The sequence below is a fragment of the Podarcis filfolensis genome (assembly GCF_964270895.1).
Source record: "Podarcis filfolensis genome assembly, chromosome: 4".
Taxonomy (NCBI): Eukaryota; Metazoa; Chordata; class Lepidosauria; order Squamata; family Lacertidae; genus Podarcis; species Podarcis filfolensis.
Window position 1 is genome coordinate 68,892,946 of NC_139607.1, and position 26,271 is coordinate 68,919,216.

The 26,271-nt window shown below is 38.2% G+C and overlaps 1 protein-coding gene across 2 annotated transcripts in view; it reads left to right on the top strand.

The window, feature by feature from the left end:
- Window positions 1-26,271, top strand: part of CBLB (Cbl proto-oncogene B) — a 57,791-nt gene that overhangs the window by 13,558 nt on the left and 17,962 nt on the right. For both annotated transcript variants that reach the window (XM_083611516.1, XM_083611517.1), the window contains exons 4-12: window positions 7,811-7,957; window positions 10,406-10,562; window positions 11,955-12,076; window positions 12,672-12,809; window positions 13,705-13,792; window positions 15,278-15,409; window positions 18,773-18,976; window positions 22,368-22,553; window positions 25,363-25,731. In XM_083611516.1, coding sequence (XP_083467642.1) covers window positions 7,811-7,957; window positions 10,406-10,562; window positions 11,955-12,076; window positions 12,672-12,809; window positions 13,705-13,792; window positions 15,278-15,409; window positions 18,773-18,976; window positions 22,368-22,553; window positions 25,363-25,731 — 1,543 coding nt within the window. The remainder of the gene's footprint in view (window positions 1-7,810; window positions 7,958-10,405; window positions 10,563-11,954; window positions 12,077-12,671; window positions 12,810-13,704; window positions 13,793-15,277; window positions 15,410-18,772; window positions 18,977-22,367; window positions 22,554-25,362; window positions 25,732-26,271) is intronic.

A 26,271-nucleotide genomic window follows, 5' to 3' on the forward strand; every position in this document is an offset into this window, starting at 1 on the left:
GAAGGATCACATTTCTCCATCCTTGTCCCAGAGAAGCTGTTTGCATGCTGCCTTAACATTAGAGTAGACACAGATTTTATTTGAAATATGAAAAGGAAGCAACATCCTGATGGTATTGATCTTTTACTTTTAATCCTATTAATTAATACTCTGTGAAGAATGAATAGTAATGTCTTTCAGAGCTTCATAATAAAATCAGTGCTGATCACATTTAGTGATATAGTTTGTTGTTGACTCAGTTGGTATCCAGATGAGAGGTTGTCGCCTATACAGTAAATGTTTGCATTATCCCTGTTGTTCATGTAGCCCAAACTATATTTTTCCTTTTTAAAAGCACCACATTGTTTGCAAGCAGTGATCCTTCTGATGCCAAATAGTGTGTAATCTGGTTATGTTACAACCTGCCTAATCATTGTTCTATGATAAGAGCAATAAATAATAATGTGCTTGTGGAGTTAAACCCTTTCCCCTCCAAGTTAGCTATTAAGATTACCAGTTAACTACTGTTTTTGCAGTGCAGAAGCAATGAGCTGGTGCCGTTTATGAATAAAATCACTAGGTCTAGTTCCTTCTCTCAGTGATTAGAACAGTAGATGCTTTAAGGTCTGCAGTGCAAATAATCACCAACAGTGCCTCCTCTAAAACCCCTTAAGCTAATCAAAATGTATCCAATCTTCAATTAAACTTAATAAATGAGTGTTGCTTTTATGTTTCAGAGCTGTTGATAACATTTGGATTGGGAGAACCTTAAAGATAGGCAGCATAAATTAAATACATTAAGTCAGTCTTACTGCTAAGAACTTAATGATTTTCTTTTTCCTGTCCCTGCTCACCCCACCCCACTTTCTGTACTGTATCTGTATGGAATATATGCATTCCTTTTATGGTTAGCATTGTAGAATTGTAGAGTTAGAAGAGACCCCAAGGGTCATCTAGTCCAACCCCCTGCATTGCAGGAATCTCAACTCAAGCACACATGACAGATGGCCATCCAACTTCTGCTTAAAGGAGAGTCCATCACCATTCCATTGTCAAGCAGCTTGTGCTTAGATTTTTCTCCCTAATACTATATGCTGAGATACTAATAAGATAAGCATAAGCAAGGCAACCAACCCCCACTCCCATTAGATATAAACTTGCTGTTGCATCTGTATGGGGAATTTTTTTAGTTTCTCTTCTGTAGGGAAACTCAGCAAAATGGTCTATCCTATAGCTTTTTGTTTAGGTTTCTGTTGAACACAAAAGCCTGGAAATGTGCTGTGTGTGGTGTTCTACATGCACACTGTGAATTATATTCGTCAAGTTGTGAGGAGCTGCAGCTGGAAAGGAAAACTGGCAGTTATCCCATAGGTACACACAAGTGCTTCCATACAAGTGTAGGGCTCTTTGGATCCTGGTCCAATTTAAAACATTATTGAGGAATTTGCCGTATGTGTTTACAGTGGTACCTTTGGTTAAGTACTTAATTCGTTCCGGAGGTCCGTTCTTAACCTGAAACTGTACTTACCCTGAAGCACCACTTTAGCTAATGGGGCCTCCTGCTGCCGCCGTGCCGCCGGAGCACAATTTCTGTTCTTATCCTGAAGCAAAGTTCTTAACCTGAAGCACTATTTCTGGCTTAGTGGAGTGTGTAACCTGAAGCGTATGTAACCCGAGGTACCACTGTATAGAATTGGCCTTTCATTGCCAATCTGATCTGATCTGAACATTTTGTTCCCTTTGATAGCATAGCAGCACAATTACGTGCATGTCTCAGAAGAAACTCTCATTTAGTGCAGTAGGACTTATTCCCAGGTAAGTCCCTTGAATTCAGTGGGTTCTTTAAAGATAGATATATTTAAAATAACAATAAAATAATAAACCGAAAAACCTTGCCTAGAACAAATTAGTGGAATGTATTTGGGTCTTAGCAGTATAGACCTGTAGTGTGAAGATAAGTGTATCAAGCCTATACAGGTTTCTGAAATCTTAAGCTGGAAAAGGGACGCTGTTGGAAGCAACTCCACTGCAGGTAAATGATAGGCAGGAATGGCTTAGCAAAATGCAAATTCAGCAGTAGCAGCGTTTTGAACAAATGAAGAGTGTGAGCATTCTGCAGGCCCACAGAATATTTTTTCATAGACATATAATTTGTGGTTGGACATGGGATTCCTACTGCAGTGGAATTTCTAATTACCTGCACACATTTCTTGTAGCTTTTTCTCTAGTCGTTATTTCTTCCATCTTAAGCATCTGATGTAACTCATTTATACACGCTATTTGTGGGCTTTTGAATCTGAGGAAAGAGTGTTAGGGAATATAATGCACTGCAGCTTTCAGAAGAAAAATGGTCATACTGACTTAAATTATTGGTAGCATATTGCAGCTTACACATCTTTCACTTGAGTTCTGGTATAGTTTGCCCTTTCAACAGTAGACACTATGCCTTCTGAGTTTGAAGACTTGTATCTGAACCATTTTCATAATAGTCAGGAAATCAAGATGTTGGGAACTGCTTAGTAAGCTGTGTTGGCTCTGGCACTGTGAATACATAGATACTCTTGGTAAATGGGATATATAGATATTCCTCCCAAACAAACGTAGTGCTTGGGAAATTTTGTTTTTGACATGTTCGCTTTGGAATAGAAGAAGAAGTTGTTTATATGAAGATTAGTGAAATGGAAATAAAGCAAGTGCCTTATTCACAGCTTTTATCATGATTTGCAAAAAGTGGAATATTTGTTGTGTATGAATATTTAAAGTTGGTAGGCAGTCTCAAGTAGCACATCATTTAACAATCAAGCAAAATACTTTTGCAGCATGTAGACCTGTGTCTGATTATTTCCTTGTATGACTAATGCCCACAGTTAAACAAGTTGCAGTCTATTGATAATAGATTTCCTATCTTATTTCCTGTGATTATTTGAGAAGAAGGTGAGTGGCTCAGAGGTAGTGGCTTGTACTAGCCAATTACAATTTGACATGCTAAGAGACCAAATGGCCAGCAATGTTACCGTGCTGAATGCTTGCGCTGAGTTTGGATTATCTAGTTGTATGACTCATACCAATACCTTAATGAAAATGCCCATAGCCTCATGGGGAGATCAGGCCTTCTCTCCAGTCTTACATTGAGTAATATGGCTTATAAGAAATTAGTGTTGTGAGAAGTTGTGTGGGAGATTCTGTATCTGTAAAAAAAGGTTCCATAATGTGAGCAAGATGCTTGAGCCACAAAGTGGGGATTCAGTCTTGAGAAGGAGAGTGTAGGAGGGTTTTCCTTTCAGCTTTATGAAAAGAAACAAAACTCCTATTTTCCACTTTAATCAGTGCTACAAGCTCATTACTGAAGAGCAGTATTCAACAAGATGCTTATGATGAAAGGAAAACTTGCTCTATTATTTCCTTTCACTTTTGAAGTCTTCAGAATGATATTAAGAGAAGACAGAGCACTTCATATGTGTGAAGATGGAAAACATACAGGTGAAAATAATAAAGAATAGTGGGATTTTGGTCCTGAAATAGCTTTGTAAGACATATGTGCCTTTCATGATATATAGATCAAAATACTGAGTTGTAATAAGAACCCATTATTTCATTAGAAAGTTAAATGTAATCTGTAGTACTTATTTTATACAAACACACACACAAAATTTAGACAGGCACTATATCCGATGGTATTTTGGTACCTCCTTAAAATATATTTATTAAACTAGACTTTTGCAGTTAGATAATTCTGTTTCTGTTCTTTTTGCTTCTGCCTCATTGCAGCTGCATTTTATTTTATTAGTATTAATTTGTATCCTGTCTTTCCACTCAAAGGAGCCCAGGGAAGGAAGCAAACACCAACATGATAAAACAATGCAATTTAAAATAAAATAAAAACATATTTGAAAACATATAGAACATATAAAAACATTTAAATACAATTGCATACCCAGTGCATGATTCAGGATTGCTGACACATGATCCCATAAGGCTGACCCACTTACCAACCAAGCAGTCATATTCTGCACTAGCTGCAGCCTCCAGACTTTCAGGCCAGCCCCACAAAAGAGTACATTACAGTAATCTAAGCAGGTCACCAGAGCATGGACAACTGAAGTCCCATCTATTCCAGTCCAGAATAGCTGTAGCTCTCAAACCTGCCTAAGCTAGAGGATAGTAACTCTGGGCCACAGAAGTTACTTGAGAATCCATTGACAGGTTAGGAGAGGGTGAGAAGAAAAACTGGCCTTTTTGTCCCTCCTGGGATTCCCCACTCTACCCTATGAATTCCAGACTGGCTTGTGTATTGAACATGAACCCTTTTATTGAAGGCTTGAACACACAGGGACGTTTTGTTGCAGATACCTTATTTAAAGTATTTTAAAGGTATTTATTCATGTATGTTGGTGCTCTCCTCCTTCCTGCCCACAGTATATTATTTCAGGTTGTGGTTGTAGTAGGGTGAAATAAAATGATTTAATTGGTCAGTACAGAGCACAAACAACACCTGACTGAGGGGAGAAGGGAGGATAGATGTGAGTCCCATCCTGACCAGAGCTGGAGTCTGGGAAGAAGGTATTTAAAGAGAACCTGTTACAGTATATTTGTCAATTCAACCAAGTTAAAGTCTGCTTCAAAAGCTAAGCTGCAAACACCAGGACTAAAGGAAAGTGATTGCATGCTGAAAGCTGTTGCCCCTAGATGTGTGTTCTCTGTAGGCTAGTGCGGGTTCCTTGAATTGCATCCAGTATACAGTGGTGCCTTGGTTTAAGAACAGTCCTGTTTATGAATGATTCGGTTTACAAACTCCACAAAACCAGAAATAGTGTCCCGGTTTGCACACTTTACCTCTGTCTAAGAATGGAATCCGAATAGTGGAAGGGCACCGGCAGGAGGCCTCATTAGGGAAACTGCGCCTTGGTTTAAGAACGGTTTTGGTTTAAGAATGGACTTCCAGAACAGATTAAGTTTGTAAACCGAGGTGCCACTGTACTTTATTGGCATATTAAGGTTATGTGTTGCTAAAATGCATTACATAGACATGAATATTAAAGATAGGTATCAAGAGCTGTGTTGAAGCTGAATAACTGCCCCCCTTTGATTTCTGGGCAAACAGGTTCGGGGGCGAGTGGGGGGGGGAACTGTCGTTTCTCCTGCTCCGAAGTCTCTTCCCCACCCTTTCCTGAGTACCAGCTTGGCTTGTGGTCTGATCAAAAAAACACTTGTTCTAGGGCAGGCATAGGCAAAATCAGCCCTCCAGATGTTCTGGGACTACAACTCCCATCATCCCTAACTAACAGGAACAGTGGTCAGGGATGATGGGAGTTGTAGTCCCAAAACATCTGGAGGGCCAAGTTTGCTAATGCCTCTTCTAGGGTCTGTGCATGCAGATACATTTTCATCTGTGTTTCATTGGAGTTTCTAGTGCTTTTGGGGTGGGACATTACAAGGAAGGAAAAGAGCATCCTTTCAAATTATGACCACATCTGGAATACCACGTGGAGCTGTGTATATTTTTGGCAAATTGGAAACAATATAGTAGATGAGTTATAAAAGACTATAAATGTTTCAAAGGCAAATCTTAAGAAGAGCTAAAGAAACTGGGTAAGTTTAGCCTAGAGTAGAATATTAAAGAGAAAATATTAAGAGGTTGTCAGGGGAAAGATAACAGATCATTTATCTTATCTGCTGAGGTTACAAACAAGATGCAGTGGTTTTCATCTACAAGTAGGAGATGATGGTTACACACTTTGGGGGGAAATTCTAGCTGTTAGAGCGGGTCAGGGCATGCCACGGTTGACATTTAGAAATAGTTGTTTGTGCTTACATAGGCTGAAGATCTAGTCACTGATATCACTTATTCACCACCTAGTTGTTTCTCACCCCTTTTCTATCTGAGTTTAACTAAGTTGTTTAATTATGTTGTTTATCTACTATATATTTTGGAAAGTAGTTTGTCCTTTATGAACTTGGGTGCCTCTTGATGTATTGTCACATAGATGGTTCCCAAGATAGAGCTGTTTTTGTCTACATTTTGAAACCACTGGATACCATTTTGAATCAAAACGGTGGGACAAACCTTTACAAATGGCACCATTTTGATACAACAGTTCCCGAGCTAGAGGGGTAGATTTGGGTCTGTGTTTGGAAACCATTGGATACCCTTTTGAATCAAGATGATGGATCAAATCTTTCCAAAATTCATTGATTTGGGCACCTTTGAAGATACTGTTGCTCAGTTTGGTATGACAGTTACTGAATTGGAGGGTTGGGTTTTGGTTTACATTTGGATATTGTCAGACACAATTTTGAGCATTACCAGAATATGTGCATTAAATTTGCCTTTGGGGCTCAGGCAGCTCCAGAACCTTTTCTGGGTAGTAAGATATTTAATTAACACTGAGTTTCTGGTACAAGCATTGTTTAGGACGTGTCTTAGCACTTTTCCTTTTCTTAGTGGACCAAGATGACTTTTTAAAAAATACAACTTGATTAAAGAATAGAATTTACACAAGAACGAAAAGGAAGAACACTACAAAGTTAATAATACATACACTTCAAATATCAACGACATACCACAGACTACTTTGAATAAGAAAAGTGTGCTAGTTTGGAGAGAAATATATGTTCGAACGCACACAGGAGAGGCATCATTGGCCATCTGTCAGGGTCTCACTCTGATGCCAGCCTTGTGCCTCCCTGTTCAGGGTCTGTGTCTCTGAGCTGCCTGTCACTTTAATTAATCACAATACCCCCAATGTAACATCACTCAAAGTCATCATGGGACATTAAAATGTCAACCTTGCTTTTCCAGTTTCTGAATGGTTCCCAGATTTTGACTGTGTGCTCCCTGGGGTCAGAATTTTTCTGTTTCCTTGCTAATGTTACTGCGTGTAAAGTACTATGTACGTTGAAAAATACAAGTCTGTGAAGCTTCCCTGTGTGTTAATCACTGAAAACTGCAGGCTGTTGAAAAGCTGAGATCAAGGCCAACCTTGTAATTTGCTACTTGCCTAAGACAATTAGCAATTTTTATCAAAGCAAGAAGCTCTCTGGGCTCACTATCTGACCTGTGACATGCATGTGGACATTAGTAAATGGGCTAGTAAAGTATTTTTGCCTGCATTTCTTTTTGTACACCTGGAACATGTTTCATTTTTATTTGAAAGTAAACTGTGCCTCTGCAGGAAGGAATGTGAAATTTAATGTTATGTGTACATTAAATAAATCTATGCTAGAAAGAACTTTGTGAAAAGCAGTTTTGCCCTTAGAATAACTTAATGTGTGGTTTAAAATAAATTCCACTTCCTTTTGTAAAACCAGTTGATTTCCCTGGATATCATTCAATAAGTATCAACAAGTTGTTTTCCTTTGTCTTACTATGTCTTACAAATCTTCTCTTATATGGTGCTGATTGCCTACAGTGGCTACTTGAGGCATTGTTTTGTAACAATAGAGCTATCAATTTTTGCTGTTTCTTATGACATAACCTCAACAGTTTTATGAAACAACTGCATTGAATATGGCTATATTTCACCTTTTAAAGTGCAGTAACTTCCCTTACCGAAGATTTTTGAATCTACATAAACAATTTATCAAATTTAATATATGGCTTTTGTTTTTATTTAAATACCTTAAAATGTACCCAAGAAGTGGCATTATTATTTAGCAAATGTTTTCTAAAGCATTGTTTAATTGTGGTATGAATGTGGTCTTAAAAATAAGAAAACGTGGGACACATGTTGCTCTTTGAATTTTTGAAATTCAGGTCTTCATTTTCCTTTCAAACAAGAGACTTCTTTGGTATATTTTGCTTAGTTTACCCCCTGTTTTATTTCATTGAAAGGCGAAATCTTACAAAGCTGTCCCTCATCTTCAGTCACATGCTTGCAGAAATCAAGGCAATCTTCCCTAATGGTCAGTTCCAGGGTGACAACTTTCGTATCACAAAAGCTGATGCTGCAGAATTCTGGAAGAAGTTTTTCGGTGAGAAGTAAGTATAGTCAATTTTGCAAAAGTTTTTTGTGTTGCATATGATTCCCTAGGATGTCCTGAAGTCTCTCCCCCCGCCCCATTTTTAGTATCCTTTTAACATTTATGTATAAGGACAAGTACATAAGAGACACTTGTCACGTAAGGATTTGACCAGATGTGGTTAAAGTGCCTTGCGAACTATTCATGGCAGACTTAATTGCCTGAAGTAAATGTTAACAGACCCCAGACAATACAAAGAAGGTGTGCTGGACAGTTACTTGAGGATGCAATGGAGGAAGAGAAGTGAGACACCTCCTCGCCACCACACAGTAGGCATGTTAAACTTGTACTCAGTGAAATTCACAACACATCTTTTGCCGCTTGTGTTCTAGCCTTTGTTTCTAGACCAATTTGCTATATAATTGTATATGTTGAAGCAGATTACAGTAAGGAGTCAGAGACTCAAAAAACCCACAATAAAACTCAATATTGATATTCAGGTAATTGATATAAAAGTTCAAAAGGAAAATCAAAAGATGTTAAACGATATAAAAAGTTCAAAAGGAAAATTAGATTACTAAAACTAACAATATTGAAACTAACAATATGAGGCTGTACATTCTAGTGGTCAGCAGTTGAGGAAAGCTTGGACAGAAAGGTCCATTTTCAGTAGCTGTATTCAAATGGTAGGAGTGGGTTTGTGATTATTGATAACAGGTTTTATAAGGTAATAAATTTGAATATTCCACAGTTATCATGATAGGTGTTATCTAAGTATTACATTTCCTGATGCACAAAAATACTGTATTAAAATTCTCAGAAAATATAATACCCCTGAAAAAAACCAGACCATATATAAGGTAACATGTTGACTTTGCACAAGTAAGAAAATGTGCCTTTATTGTACTAGGAAGAGTGATTATGATCTTATTTAGTGCTGAAGATTGTGTTGAAATTCAGCATGATCTGGAAGACTGAAGCTAATTTCTATGTAATCCATATATTAACGAACCTGCTCACCTCTGCGAATTTGATCCCATCTAAAATTTCATTCTGTGAAGTTTACTACAGAGTTCTTACACAGCCACTCCCTGTGAGCTATTTTTGCTTCAAGGTAGGAAATTCCTTTGGCAAGACTGCTTATGGCAGGTCTGTGACTGTAACTATTTGAGTATAGGCTCTTCAAAACCTCACACCCTACAACCTATCTACCTACTTGTCTTTCAGCAAGTTGCATTATTGAAACATCTGGGTATATTAGGAAAGAATACATGTGGTAATAAATCAAAAGGAAAAAAATCTACACTATATATTAGCTGGGAAATTTGCTGAGATGGCACTAAGACTTCAGAAAGCTTACTGCTAAAATTTAGCATTCAGCTACTGTCTGGATATGAATCATGATGGGCAGCATCTTCCTGGTTTTAAATATTATTTAAAGGTGGGGATATTAACTTTGAAGCCAATAGCAATATTTTCCCCTGTAGTCCACATTTTCAATTAAATAATTGTTATCTATTTATTTAGCATTTTAGTTACTCTGTTGTCAGAGAGACAGTTGAAGTGTGAACAAATAACAAGAATAGCAAATGGGACATGAAACAATTTTGCAATGTCGGCTGCTCTTGTACAGTGTTTCCTTCAGTCAGCCAGTGCTGTTCACCCAGGATGCTCCATTGCTTTCTCCTTCCATCCAGTTTTCCATCCTCCCTCAATAGTCAGTCATCCTTCAGTGTTCACTGAGTCCTTGGTGCTGTGTTGGGTTCTCCCCTTCCCTACTTTCAGTTTCTTTTCCTTCTGCAAGCCTCGGGGCTTCCCCAAATGTATTGCTGCCTCTCATTTGTGGGTGATGCATTCTGGGATCTGAGCAATAGTACTCATTCCTATAAACTGGAAACCACAGGAATGATAATGTCATCATACAAGTGGAAAATATTTTGAAAAGAATTATGTGAAGATACCAATTTTAAGAAGCCTCCAAAATCTGCACATTATTTAAAGGGCTGTGAACCAGTATTAAATGTTTTTTTCTGGGCAATCTATTTTTTACAAAAAGGAATTGGCCAGGTATATTTTCACTATGTTCCAAAGTGTGGCTTGCCACCACCAAAGGCACATATCCATGCCTTTGTGTATCCTTTACGTAGACACAGAGCCATGTGCAGTGCTGACACAAGTAATTTTGCCCCATGAAGTAGACCTTGAATGGTGCTCTCCCCTCCCCCCGGTGCCAGCTTAAAATCTTGCTGCGCCGTTCAGACACCAATTCCTGCCATCATCTATCTTCTCTCCTCGCCCCTGGCCATGGTGTTGCCAGAAGAAGGTTGCTGGTAGCCCTTTACCTGGAGTTGTAAGCGAACATGATGTGTTATCATGAACCTGCATGGCTCTGATTTTACAGGATGTGATGTTACTTAGAAAATGGTAGCGTATTGTGTAACACTTCAATACTGTTTTTGCATTACAGAACCATAGTGCCTTGGAAGGTGTTCCGTCAGTGTCTGCATGAAGTGCATCAGATTAGTTCTGGTTTGGAAGCAATGGCTTTGAAATCTACTATTGATTTAACCTGCAATGACTACATTTCAGTCTTTGAATTTGATATCTTCACCAGATTATTCCAGGTAAAATATTCAGCCTAATATTGAACATCCTCTTCCTATGTTGTCTACAACCAAGTATGTTTCTTTAAACCCTACAAAGCATTCACTAATTGTTGAAGTCAATATGCCATTTTGTTCAGTTAAAAACAAAAATCTTTGCCACGTTTTGTTCAGAGAAAATGTCAAGAGAAAAGTCTGATTGAAACTGAATAAAAGCTGAGGCTTGGTTTATCGTGGAAACTTTATCTGTGTGAATTATCTTTGGCTTAACTTTTTAAATAAAAAAACAGTTTGCTTATTATGCTTAGAGCTCCTCTATTACTTTTTTCTCACCTTCACAATAAATATAATGGTGTAAGGGGAGAGTACAGATGAGAAAAGAAAAAAATTCTTCCCTTTATGAGGGCAGCTTAAAGACTCAGACAAACTAAACATCTGGGTATGGGAATATGAGATAGGATCTGTTTATATTCTTGGAACTTTATATACCTCCAAATAACAATTGTAATAGTTGGCAGGTTTAGTATATTACCATGCATCACTGCTGTGATAAATTGCATACTTAACACTAGGTAAGATTATAGAAATTGCTGCTGTATTCTTGGGCCCCTGATGTTGGGTACTACAGCTTTCTATTGTGTTTTATTGCATTGTTTTATTGTATTGTGAATCATGTTAATATTATTTTTATTAAAGACAGTATATAAAGAGAGAGAGAGAAATAGTTTTGATTGAAGATCAAAGTTTTGATAGCTGCTTCATGAGGACCAACAGTTTATATTTAGCTGACAGTAGGCTTTTCTTCACCTGCTGTGAACCTAGGCATGTTTCCCCCAGTTAAATTGTATCAAAGTTAATCACATATCTTGCATACATTGTGAGACACTTTGATATGGTGACTGTCTGGAATGTTGAGGATAGCTGAGCAAAAATTCACATCTAGCCATGAAGTTTACTGAGTGGCCTTGGCCCAGTCACTATGTACTGGTTTAGACACAAAGATCCTGGCTTAATAAACCATGATTTATTAAGATGGATACAATTCTCATGCTCCCCGTCCTCTCATGTGCTGGTTTCAGTGTTTTTTAAAAATCATGCTTACTTTAAAGCACTTTCCCTTTATTTCCAAAATGATAAACTGTGATTTAAAGTAATCATGGCAGAAACCAGTAACACAGAGAGAAATGCAGGGAGCCCACAGGCATGAAGCTCATTGCCTGCTTTACCAAATCATGGAACAAAATCCTGACTTACATGTTTTAGTAAGCTTGTTACATTCAAGCTGGCCCTCTTTCTCAGCCTAATCTACCCCACATGGTCACAAGTGTAGTGGGGAAATAGCAGTGTATGCCACCACAATGATTGGAGGAAAGATGGGACAAAAATACAGTATTTTTTTCACTTTGTGTTTAGCCTTGGGGTTCAATATTAAGAAACTGGAACTTCCTAGCTGTAACGCATCCTGGATATATGGCATTTCTGACTTACGATGAAGTTAAAGCACGGTTACAAAAATACAGCACCAAACCAGGAAGGTAATGCATTTTTGCTAATACTTCTTAGAAGAGAGTCATTTGACCTTTGTGTTCAGTAAAACCTTTTGCTCTTTGTGCTATTTTGACCAGTGTTCACTTGGTATATTTTCTGAGATTCCTATCTACACCGGAAAAACCTGCAATCCTGGTGTTGCTCACCTGACTGAATTTGCATTTTAAAATTATAAAATGCACTTATGTGAACATAGTAAAGTCTAATAAACATAGATCCCTTGTTTTAAGTGCTGAGCCTTTTAAATGTGCTGCTTTCAGATTTTTTTACCTTTCTTTCAGAACTGGGGGGATTATTACCCCTCTTTCTATTTTTAAATGAAAGTTTTATTAACTTTTAACAGGACCCATGTTTTTCATGTAGAGGGTGGGCTATAGGCACCACATACTGCAGCTTTAGTGGAGAGATGGTTAACCTCTGGCCCTCCAGATGTTGCTGGACCACATCTCCCATCATATTTTTGAGCTAATGGAAATTGAGGGTGAAACAACATGGAGGGCAATGGGTTAGATGGGCCTTTGGCCTGATCCAGGAGATCTTTTCGTATGTTGTTAAGTGTGTTTTTGTAACATTGCCTTATAGCTACATTTTCAGATTAAGCTGCACTCGACTAGGACAGTGGGCCATTGGATATGTCACTGGTGATGGAAATATTTTACAGACAATACCTCATAATAAGCCTTTATTTCAAGCTCTGATTGATGGCAGCCGGGAGGGATTGTGAGTATAGATGTTTACTACTTTAAATACAGAATCTTGGTTCTTTGACAGATGGGATGCGCCTAAGCGTGGTATGTACAGTGGTACCTTGGGTTACATACGCTTCAGGTTACAGACTCCGCTAACCCAGAAATAGAACCTCGGGTTAAGAACTTTGCTTCAGGATGAGAACAGAAATCATGCTCTGGCGGCGCAGCGGCAGCAGGAGGCCCCATTAGCTAAACTGGTGCTTCAGGTTAAGAACAGTTTCAGGTTAAGAACGGACCTCCGTAACGAATTAAGTACTTAACCCGAGGTACCACTGTATTTCAGTCTGACCAATGTTTAGTTATCCAATATAAAATTAGATCTTTATTGCAATGAGTGCTCATAATTTTCATGCAGGGAAAGGGAAACAAACACTCTTCTTTAGTGTCCCAAATGTAGGCAAACTAGAGTCTATGTTGCTGACTTAACAGTAAAACAAGGAGACGAGAAGAGGTGAGGGTGAACTTATATGCGACAATGAAATGAAAAATGGGCTACAATTATCAGCAGATAGTGCATATAGAAAAACAACATAAACATGGATATTGTAATGAATGGCAAGAGGAAATGGAAAAAGTTGTTGGAAGCAAATGCTTAGTGTGGGGTGAGAAAACCTTTGGAATCCTCATCTAAATTTACCATTCATGAATAGCTTGGTGGTAGAATGCTTTCAGGTGTAACTATTGTGATTTGTGTTGTCTAGTGACCTTGTGAACTAGCCCCAGTTTTAGCAAATTCATTCAGAAAGCCATATATTTGGGTTTTCTTAACTTGTAGCTATATACATGTTAGTGCACATTGTGTGATTAAATCTTAAAAAATTTAGAAGCAATGTAAAATTGTAAACTTTCATTTCTTTGTAATCCAGCTATCTGTACCCAGATGGAAGAAGTTATAATCCTGATCTGACAGGACTGTGTGAACCCACCCCACATGATCACATAAAAGTTACACAGGTATGTTGCATATTATCACTTCATTTATAGCAAAAGCATTAATAAAAAACAATGCAACAGATTTAAATGCCAGATTTTAGTAAGATGTTCATTGACACCCATTATAATGGGCACTCACTATTGAGGTGTGGCTGGGGAGTGGAGGCACTTTTGGTGGGAAATATGAGATGGGTTTGCATAGGGGCTCTCTGAAAAAGTTTGGATTTACTGTATAATTAAACTAAATATAATATAATCATTCAATAGTCTCAAAATAACATCCAGATAAAATCATCCTTAACCTCAAAAATATAATTAATTGCTTTACAATCTCTATTCAGTTACCTTCATGAAAAGCAATTAGTGTGTTTGTTGTGCACTGTAGTAGGGAGGGTGTTTAAAACCGTAATGATCTTGGTAGTGAATTTATTTTTATCAAGCGGCTTGACCCCTCTGGATGCCTCTCTGGTGATAATTACATCTTAGGGCTTGAGTGACCTTTGGTCATATATGGTGAAAGGATAAAAAAATGAGGAAGTGTTGGCCAGAAATCCATATCTCTTCTTCTCTGCACCATCCATTGGTAGTTTTGTCATATTGATGAAGGTGGTCTATTCATTCTCTGTAGCTGTTGTGGACTGGCCAATACCCTGGCTGCATTTTGAATGTTTCTGATGCATATGTCATGTTGTTAGACTTGATGTTTTGATAGGCATTACAAAGTATTTTTTCATAGTAAAGATAAATCACTATCACTTAAAATGGAAAAACAATAACAAACAAACCCTCAAATACCCCCCAAGTTGCCTATACATGCTATGTGGAGTATGCTAACAATGCTGTAATTACTGCTTGCATTGTGACATTATTTTTTCTGACATTTAAGGAAGAATTGGCACCTAGAGTACAAATGTTATGAGCACTTAGGAGATAATTATCCTTCTAGCAGTGATGACATGCTGAAGATGATATTGGAAGATTATAATTTCCTTACACATCTTTGATTGGTATTTCACCTACTATAAAAATGAAAAGACAGGAAAATTAAGGAAGAAGAGCAGAACTTTGGCAAAGACAAGATTTTGTTAGAAAAGACTAAAATATAAGCTAGAGATACTTCATGCTGTCATGCAGTTCTAGTTCCCAACAGGGGAAATGGATACAACTTTCTAGCTGGAACATGAACTTTCACTTGCCATGGCAAATTAGGAGGAATTAACAAAAAAGATAATTCCTTTGCTGCTTTCAGGTATCATTTCCAGGTCTTCTGGGTATCTCCCCAACCCCATTTGTTTTTAAGTTATGCCAGTTTTGAAATAGTTTTCTATCATAATGTTAACCAGTAACTGTAGCCAGTAACTGTGAGTTATTTTCTGTCACATGAATGTCTTCAAAAATAGGTGATCTCAAACACTGTTTTGCTTAAAAACCTCAAACTGTGTTAGAAGCAAGCTTGTAAACATACCATCCCACAGAGCCACTTAACTGCAATAGTCTTGTTTTCAGGAACAATATGAATTGTACTGTGAAATGGGTTCCACATTCCAGCTTTGTAAAATTTGTGCAGAAAATGACAAAGATGTGAAGATTGAGCCTTGTGGGCATCTGATGTGCACATCTTGCCTTACAGCATGGCAGGTAGGTTGTCTTTCATGTATTCATTCACCATATGTATATATTTAGGTAGGTTTATTTTCCAACTTGTTGTGGTCCTCTTTTCACTGTTCATTTTGCTGGTTTATCAGCAGTATCGGCTTCAGGAGTATGCTTTGAAATATTGCTACTTTGCTTCCATTTTGTCAGGCCAGTCCTATAATAGGCAAAGTGAAAGGGTCACCTCAAGTGGCAGATGCTGAGGTACAGAGTGGCAGCTATTTCCCTTTGTTGGAGGACAGACCTGTGTATGCTACATGGACTGTCATAGCCACTTCAGACTACTGTGCTGCCTCAGGTGCTGTGGACAATGCTATCGTGTTACCAGCATTGAAATAAGCTTTAGTTGCCAGCCCAGTTGTGTTCTTTATATGGAATGGGGTGGAGGGCATCTGGCCCTGCACTTTGACACACTTTGTCATATATGAAAATAAATGCAGGGCTCTATTCAAAGCTAGATCAATAAGCTATTGAGAATCACAAGTAACAGCATTATTAGGTGTGAGCTTGTCAAGGAAGATGTTTAAAAATTATTGGATGGAGAAGATAAGTGGCGGTGTATGGGTGGAGAAGAGAGAGACTTCTCAAATGGTCAGCATTCCTAAGAACTTGTATGATAAATAACTCACCCAGCAATAAAACACCAGCCTGAGGAGGAAGCTAAGATGAATCATCTCTCTTTCTCCTACCCCTCTTCCTTTGCTTACCAAATCTGGAGAACCCTTACTGTAGGGATGGGGAACCGCTGGCCTCCAGGCCAGTCATAGTCCACAAAGGGATCCAATTTTGGCCTGCAAGTCTATTTTTCCCAAATCATGCCCACACTAACGGATCAGTTGACATCACTGATGGACAGGATTTATAATTCCGCCATGGCTTTTTGCTGTATACCCAGCAGAGAACATGATCATGGGTACAAGGCAACAGGATGTAACCTCTGCTCGTCAGCTGATGGACAGAGATTAAATCCTGCTCAAAATGGCTATTTGAAGCAACTCACTTCAAAATAACTTTTTCGGCTTCTCAAAATGAGAAAACTTAACCAGGAGTGAATGTTTATGTGAAAGTACAGTACGCTCTGCTTGTTTCTAGTAATGAAAACAAAATTTGCTATGCTCAGTTGTGCTCAGAGGCTATATGTTAGAATATTGTGCCAGGCTCTTGTTGGTAGATCTTGGGGTTCTCGGAAAAAGCAAAATTAATCTGACAAGCCTGAACTCTGCCTACTTGTACCTAAATTGTACCTAAGCATTTAAAATAGAAACCATTCAAAGAAAGTTAAACACACTTAAATCTGATGGAAGCTACCAGCGAGTCCAGTCCTATTACTTCTAGCAGACTCTCAGGAAGTAAACGCTCTCAGATTGCACCCAGTGTGGTCTTTGTGTGTATAAATTTTAGGCTCTGTTTTTACATGCTTTTGTTTGTCTGGTGGAATCTAAAGAACTATTAAGGATGCTAAGAAGGCTGTAGAAATGGTGGCAATTGAATTAAAAATATCCCTTTCCTCCTTTCACCAATGGGGATTGCACTCTCTGTTGGGTCTTTAGGTGTAGCAGCTGTAAAAACAAGTGCAGAGGCAAATTGCAGGTGTTAACTTTCCATTGGAGTGCTGTTCCCCCTTCTACGCCTCAGTGGGGATGAAGAATATGGCCCAAACCAAACACACAGATCGTGTATTTCCAGCTAAAGTGTAACCCTTAATAAGTGAATTCTAATGAGAAAGAGAGCATTGGGCTTTTCTTGCATTAGCAGCCACATTTCCTATTTAATCAAACTTCATTGCAAATTTAACTTCTGTATAATTAATGAGTTGATGAAAGGAACATACTGTAGCAATGTCAGTTGATACTTGCTAGTGGTTAGTGTTTAATTGCTGTCATAATGGCTCATTAGACATGCCTAAGGAGAAATTGCCAGTCCCCTTTTCCCATAGTGAAACATCTGCGTTATTAAATAAAATAAGCTACTCCATGTCTTCAGTTATTCTGGGTATTCTGTACTGAATGTCAGCTTTCTCAGTACTTTTTAATGGAGAGAAAACTAGGATAAATAAACATTGAAATAAAAATTAAAATGTATAAGATAAGAAAAAGGAACTTATCTTGGGTTTTTTTAAAAATAGTTTCTTTCTCATACTCATGCACTGCCCTAATATTCCTGTATGCTTATAACATTGAATTGAATTTATATGTGTGCGTAGCTAATCACTCATTTGTATAGAATCATTGCTTATTTTAAAGCCCAAAGTGGGTATCTACAAATACATTGTCAAGGTTGCTAGTAATAGTCATCTCTTTTAATGTGACTACCTCCTGCACAAAGTGAGACCAAGTTCAGAGTTTATTTTTTTGCATTTTGCTTCAGAAGCATTCCCTATGCCTCTAAAGCTTTGAGCAATTTCAGACACAGGACAGCACTCCTGTTCTGATTTTGAGGATAAGGCAGAGTCAGAATTTGGTAAGTTATCAAGGCCTGACAAAATGTGGAGACTCCTTTCCAGTAGGCAGTGTGGAAAGTCACTTGTATATTGTCTTATTTTAGCAAGTCTGACTAAATAGATATAATTTACATTCATATTGGTGTGAGGATGCATGTGATATAGAAATAAATAAACAAGAGAGAAAGAGAGAAGTTTCAAAAGCACTTGATAAAGCATAGAGCCTCTGGTTAAAAAGCAAAAAATATTTCTTCTTTTCCCCTCAAATACTACCTCTATACTGTAAAGTGATATTCTCTGCCTGCCTGCCTTTCTTTTGCTCCATTCTTTAAAACATGTATTTTTTCTCTGGTTGTTTATGTTTGTGTTGCATTTACTTATAAATGTAAAAAACAACCATGCACAATTAAAAACTTACTTCTTTAGGGAGAAAAACAGATTGGGTAATTTATGTTTATTCCTCTTAACAATTTTGGTAACATAATACCAATGATGTTCATGTGCAAGGTAAACAAATATGACCTTTTGAAAGCTATTAGATAATATGTCCCTAATTGCTTAGAAATGTTTGTGGAAATTCATTGGTATGAAAGCTTTTGACCTAATTTTTGGAATTCTACCAAATGAAAGAGGTTCCCATTAGTGTAGCTATTCACAATACTGCAACATGTTAGTGAGAACTGCAAGTCCAGATGTATATCTGAACGTTCATGAAGAGGCAAGCCTGGAAGACAAAATAAAACAGAACTATATTTGAATAACAGACATTCATTTGGGTTTTCTTTTGCAGTAATTTTAATTAACAATTAAAATTCTTTCCACTGATTTCCCTTTTCTTGAGGAATGTTCTATACATACAAATAAAAATAGTGCTCAGAAATTAAGGACTTTGCTTTTCACCCATATAGGAGTCTGATGGTCAAGGGTGTCCTTTCTGCCGCTGTGAAATCAAAGGAACTGAACCCATAATTGTGGACCCCTTTGATCCCCGAGATGAGAACACAAGGTGCTGCAGCATTATGGATAGTTTTGGTATACCCATGCTCGAATTGGATGACGACGACGACAGAGAAGAATCTTTAATGATGAATCGATTAGCTTCTGTGCGGAAGGTATATATATATATATATTTCCAGATATATCATGTGCTTTAAAATATAGCTCTGGAGGCTGACATGGGAGTGTCAAGGCTGTTTTAAGCACTTTGCAAAAGTGCTGCTTAAAACAGCTGACTGTTCTTCTTTAAGTGAATGGGCAGGCAGCAGCCAGGTGTGTGAAAAGAGGAGTCTCTGCTGCCATTACTACTTACTGATGAGCAGGGATTAAATTCTGCTGCCTTGGCTATTTGATCCTGTTCCCTTCAGACAGGATACACAGCCAATGTAGAATTAAACCCAGTGAGGTCAGTAGATGGGCAGAAGGGAGACGTTTGGGGGAAATGGCCTAGCAGGCCAAATTGGAACCCCTAGCAGGCCAAGATTGGCCAATGGGATGGAGTTTCCCCACCCATCTCCTAATTTAATAAAATGAATCCTGTTTACCTTCTAAAGCACAATTTGCACAATTGCAGACAGAAATACCTAATTTCATACTCAGAACATTTAACAGAAATCATGATCTCCCTACCCACTTGCTGCAGTCTCAGAGCAATCTGGGAATTCCATGGTGCTGTGCATCATGCCGAGTCAGTATCCAGATTGCTTTGCATTGTGAAACATTTATACCATCTGGTTTGCTACTCTTTTGCCAGAACCAGAGCAATTGCCTTGAGCATATTTAGTAGCTGCTTTGTAGTGTCTGAAGAGAAAGTAATGAGTTTCAGATATGTTTTTCTGTTTCATGCAAAAAATGCAAATTTGTAATGTCTGAGGAATAAATCACAAAACCAAAGTGACAATCTTTCTCGCAGGAAAACTCTAATGGGAATAGCTGATACATTAAACTTGTATCAACCCAACCAACATACCATGTGCAAATGCTCTCAAAGCACAAGTTGTCATACAATATTAAAGTCTAGCTACTGTAATTGGTCTGGATTCAGAATGCTAAAGCTGATGATTATTCAGTTATGCCTTTTTTCTATGCCTCCGTTCCATGTAGTCTAATTTGGGCTCAAGCCTGCAAATTCTTAAATGTCTATTCATTGTGTACAAACACTAAATAACAAAGTGTGGACATGTTATTTCAATTGCAAAAGTTTTAAGACTGAAACTGTAAAGTATTTCATGTTTTACAGACTTTGTTTACTTATAAGAAAGTGGTAGAGATGGGCAAACACTCAGCTGCTCAGCTGAACTTGCAGTTTGACTACTTGTTTTCAAGTTGAAAGTTTGAAAAACCATGATGGGCTTTACAAGGGCTTGACTTATAAGCAGCCTGATTTCCTATGCTCTGCCCCACCCTCCCAACTGTCATATTGAAATAATGCTTACCTTAATGGAAAGGGGCATTGCTCAGCAGCAAAGCTTCCTAGATCATGTGCCACCATATCATGAGACATTGTGCATCTCATTACAAATGTTGTATAAAGCAAGATGGCCACCAAGAAGAGGCCCTCTTGGGTTTCATCTGACCTATCATCCTTCCCTTCTCCTCCTGGCACCTCCTTCCTGAAGGTAAGACCCCCCCCAAAGGGCAATAGCTCAAACTCAAAAAGTAGTCAGTCAGTTTGAGCAGAGGGGCCATGTGGAATACTCACCTCATCCACAGAAGTAGGTTTTAAAGCTGATAAGCTACTACAGTGGTACCTCCGGTTGCAAATGGGATCCGTTCTGGAGGTCACGGCCGCATCCCGAGGAATTCGCAACCGGAGGACCGCTTCTGTGAATGCGTGCGGCGCGTAGAGTGCTTCTGTGCATGCGCTCGGGGCGAAACCGGAAAAATACTTCCGAGTTTGCCACATTCGCATCCCGAAGATTACATATCCAGAGGGATACGTAAGCGGAGGTACGACTGTACTATTGATGTGATAAAAAAGGTAAAGGTAAAGGACCCCTGGATGGTTAAGTCCAATCAAAGGCATCTATGAGGTATGACACTCATCTCGCTTTCAGGCTGAGGAAGCCAGCATTTGTCCACGGACAGCTTTCTGGGTCATGTGGCCTGCATGACTAAACCGCTTCTGGTGCAACGGAACACCGTGACAGAAGCCAGAGCATACAGAAATGCCGTTTACCTTCCCGACGCAGTGGTACCTATTCCTCTGCTTGCCCTGGTGTGCTTTCGAACTGCTAGGTTGGCAGGAGCTGGGACAGAGCAATGGGAGCTCACCCTTCGCATGGATTTGAATTGCTGACCTTCTGATCGGCAAGCCCAAAAGGCTCAGTGGTTTAGACCACAGTGGCACCCATGATAATGGAAACAATTTAAATGCATTAATACTAGTTAGGCAATAATGGCTCAGGAACACAACTGAAGAGCTAAAAAGCTCAGCAAAATTACAAATAATCACTTATTGTGAAGGATAGCATGCACACTGCAATATCTCCAGCAATAAATATTTTCCAAAAACAACACAGGTTAAAAAGAAGTATTCAAAATGACATCAGTGTCAGATAATGTGTGTGAATTAAATGTTTAGGCTTCTGTCTATCACTGTGGAATATATGAAATATATGTATATTGTATATATGTATATATATGGAATACATGTATATGTATATATATATATGGAATATATGTATATTGCAGTGAATGCACATTGTTGATATGTGAAATACCAAGGATTTGATCTTCAAGCAACTTTGCAGGTGTTCCAAACATAGTAACATTTCTTGGGTATAGCCCTACTTGCAGAAACCAAGTACTGCTCTAATAAGTTTCATTTCTAATTAACTTAAAACTTCAATGGGATTATGTATCTAAGAATTCCAAGATATTCAAGTGTGATCAGTTTTAGCTAAAGTGTCTTTCTTGTAGGCTTTATTAGTACATCAACATTTAAAAAATGTAATATAAAAGAGCAAAGAAATTGGTGTTAAATTAAATTATTGCCGTGCATTAAATTAACTGTATTTTGAAAATATTGCTGGAGTTTGGAATAGAACTCGACTACAGAGGCACCAGATGTCGTCACTTGAAGCAATATGCTACCCTAAAAATCCCCAACTGAGCAATCTTAAATAATCTTAAAATTAAAATCCTCAGCACTAGAAAGTTCGTTCCCCTGAACTCAGTGGGATGTTTAGTGTGAGAGTTGCCACCTCCAGCAAGTGTATTTGTTAAGCCCTGGTGTAGGGTATATTTATGCTCTCATATGGAACCAATTTGTAATTACATTTATTTGTCTTTATTTCTCTTTCTTTGAGCAAATATCTTTATCTTCCTCATAATATGAATCTATTTAATACTTATTCTTCAAAATAAATTGTGAGCATCATAGCAATACAGCCAGTGTAATTGTTGATAGGTGCAAAAGCCATAAGAATTTGAAAGTGTATATGAAAGTATCCCAATAAACAAAACCAAAACCGTTTTATAACCCTTATGAATACTTTGTTGCAGTGTACTGAAAGACAGAATTCCCCAGTGACATCTCCAGGATCTTCTCCACTTGCACAAAGAAGAAAGCCACTTCCTGAACCCCTCCAAGGACCTCATCTTAGCCTCCCACCAGTGCCTCCTCGACTAGATCTAATTCAAAAGGGAGTTGCTCGATCCCCTTGTGCCAGCCCTACTAGCTCACCAAAGGTAGTCTTATTTACTCATACCATTTATGGTTTTGACACCCTCACCCAAGAAATTAGATGAGATCCGTAAGTGTTTACATATGTGATGCCTCCTGGTACATGGGTAGGCTTCTCAGGTTGCCCTTGCTACTTTCACCATTCTTGCAAACTACTGCTTTAGGAGCAGGCTGCAGTGCACCACAAGAGATTCAAGCCAGCGGTGAAACTGTTGTGTCAACACACAAATCCTTTCTCTGTCTTGATCACTGTCTGTCTAGCTAACTATAGAGAGAGAGAGAACATCTATTGTATTTTTCACAAGTGACTACATTAACTAAATAATAAACATAACAATTCTAATCAAATACAAATAACTCATATACCCATAAAGAACAGTGTTATTCTTGTTGAATCAGTAATAATTGCTTCTACAGCTTCCCAGTCATTTGGTGCTGGCTGCTGCTGTTGCATGACAATGTTCTCTCTGGCTGAAGACTGGTCTACCTCTGCCTCTTTTTCTTTCACACTTAGATTCTCATCCCCACTGCTTTCCCTTTGCTTTCTCCACTGCTGCTCCTCTTCATCTTTGATCTTCTCTGCTTTTCTTCCATCACTCAACTGACTTGTCATCTGTCACTCCATACCTCTTCCTTCCCCCATCCAATATTCATTTGCCTTTGCAGGAGCAGGCAGTACAGTGTGAGTTCCTATCCTCTGTGCATGCACTTGGTAAGGATGTAAGAAAAAGGGAAATAAATTTTAAAAAACAGTTGTAGTTTAATATGGTTTATTCTGGACTGTTCAAACCCCCTCCCCACAAAAAAACACATATTGTTCTCCCACTTTGTAGACCCGCATACCCTGCATCCAGAGTTGTGTTAAAAGTAATTTTTACTTACAGAGCTATAGTAAAGATCCCCAGTGACTTAGTAAAAATACCACAAAGCATACATTAAGTTGGGCATTAGAATCTAAGCTATATGTTTGACATAGGCATCCCTATGACATTTTAAAAAAACATGTTTCTATTGTAATATCCCCCATCCCATGCCATACCAATTTAACGCAGTAGAAATACTGGTGTCAAATTTTACTTGTATCTCACCTTCAATGAATACTTAAGTATACCAAGAGAGTACACTATTTATTATTCCAGTTTGCAAAACTAAATAGCAAGTGAAAAACAGTGGCCGTGTTCACACATAACACAAAGTCATAAAGCTTGGCTTAATCATTTGTGCACAAGCTACATACTGGTGCACACAGTGCAAGCATTCCCACTTTTGGCCTCTTTCCAAAGCCATGGAGAAGCCAACTTAGTGTTACATCTGAATTTGACCTCATGGTTTGCTTTGCCCTAACAAACCACAACCTTGGGTGCAACACTAAGCTAGCCTGTTACATGATTTGTTTACCCCCATGAAGGAAGGGAGAATTGTGTACCAGTGTATAGTTTGGCTTAATAAAAGATGGTTCTTGGCTCTGCATTACATGCAAATGCAGCCTTTGAAAAATTGATTATCTGACTTACATTTAAATTGTACAATGTTTTCAAATTTATCTTCATTTCCATATGCATAGAGTGGTATCAAGTGAAAATGTTTCATTAGCAGAAGCATTTCCATTTGCACAACAGATTTTCACCTCCCTCTCCTCTTCCTGCACATACCCTGCACCTTCTCCAATTCCATTCCAGATAGTTGGAGGGTTCACCAGAACAGATTTAGAGGGTTTGGTGGGAGAGGAGGGGGAGATGAAGCTCCACTGTGCAGCTGGAAGCTTTTGCTCTACTTCAATGAATACCATCCATAATTTGTACTTGTCATATGTTGTTGAAATTAAGGTGAGAAACTGTAAACCCATGGTTTACTTACAGTTACATAAAGGGAAAAGCTGTACTCTCAGCAAATTGTAAATTCTCTTTAAGAGGGAAAGCATTCAGAAAAATATGCTTTCTTTAGGGCAGAAAGAATAGTCAACAAAATAGTACAGTCATGCACAAGCATTCTTCCTAAAGCAAGATCACTTGGGTTGTAATTGGTACACCAAATATAATTAGATTTTTAATTGAATGTTGAAGGCATGCTTTGAAAACTGTATTAGTGAGTCTGTGTGCCTGCCTGTATGTGTGTGGATGACCAGTGATAACTTACAATTTACTTTTTATCAGCATTTTGCCTTCAACTTGGTAGTTCTATTTGCAAATTAAATTTCATTCTAGTTGCATAATGCTTAGACAACTGAAGTACATAAAATATTTATTCATTGCTATCATAATTTTAATTAACTGTCATTTAAACTGGCAGTGAAGGGTCAGTGTTGCTGGTTTTTAGCCATGAGTACAGACATTAGTTTAAGATGATGAACATGATGGTGTATTCTGGGAATTGAGTATATTGCTGATTTTCTGTAATGAATACTTTATAACTCACATTACCTATTTTATAGTATTTTTATTTTTAAAATTTTCAACTGGTTATACTCTGATCATTATTACTTAGCAAAAGTTTGGTGCTGCGTGAACATGCAAAGAATATTCTATTCTCTTGCCAATAAATGTCATAGATGCAGAATATCGCTTCCCACTTATATGGGAAAGAAAATAGATCTTTTAAATTTCAACTTCCTGTCAAGAATTATTATTACAATCTCACTTGGAATAATTGGGATTGGGCTGTGTGGGAAATGAAAAACATTGCAGGTAGAGAATAGTTTTCCCAGCGCTTTAAAGCCTTGCTTAGTTTTTTTCTGAAGATAATTCTGTGGATAAAGCAAACCTGTTTGTAATGCATGCAGTTATAGATATATTGCTTTCTGTTGCGTCTCCCTAGTCTTCTCCATGCATGATGAGGAAGCAAGACAAGCCTCTTCCTGCACCACCGCCGCCTGTACGAGATCCTCCCCCACCTCCGCCAGAAAGACCCCCGCCCATTCCACCAGATAATAGGTTAAGCAGACACTTGCATCATCCTGATAGTGTGCCTTCCAGAGACCAGCCTATGCCGCTCGAAGCCTGGTGCCCCAGAGAGGTGTGTGGAACAAATAATATCGCAGGATGTCGAATAGTAGGAGGCGATGGTTCTCCCAAACCTGGACTCACAGCAAGCTCAAATATTAATGGTCGGCACTGTCGAATGGGTTCTGATCCAGTATTTCTGCGAAAACACAGACGCCATGATTTGCCTTCAGAAAGTGCCAAGGTGAGAGATCCATGGTGCATGAAGCTTAATTTTATTTCACACTCTGGCACTGTGGCCCACAAGTTCAAGTGCCGTTTTATTGTTCTTTTCTTACCATTTGACAGATATATAATTGAAATTGAATTGTTAACAATCAAAGAATAATTACATCTACTCATTTAAAGTAACGCTACAGCTTGTACACTTTAATTTGTGGGTTACTTGGTTACAAAAAAAGGCCAGAAGAGGGAGCTATTAAAAACTTTAATCAAATTATTATGATAGTGACTTTCTATTGCTAATAGCTTCATTTTTTCCTGTTTTGTGGTTTTCTGGAGATTTCTTTGTGTTTTTATAAATACATTTATTTAAGTAAGAGAGAAGAGTAAGACAGAAAGGAACATAGAATAAATATATAGGCCTAGTTTGCACATCAGATTAAGCCAAACCATGGGTTGGTGCAACCTCCTGGGGAAGAGATTGTGTCTACTTTGCTTCTTCCCAGTTATTTTGCTGCTTTGCCATAGTGAGCTCAGCAATAGTTTAGTGTGTCTTTCAAAC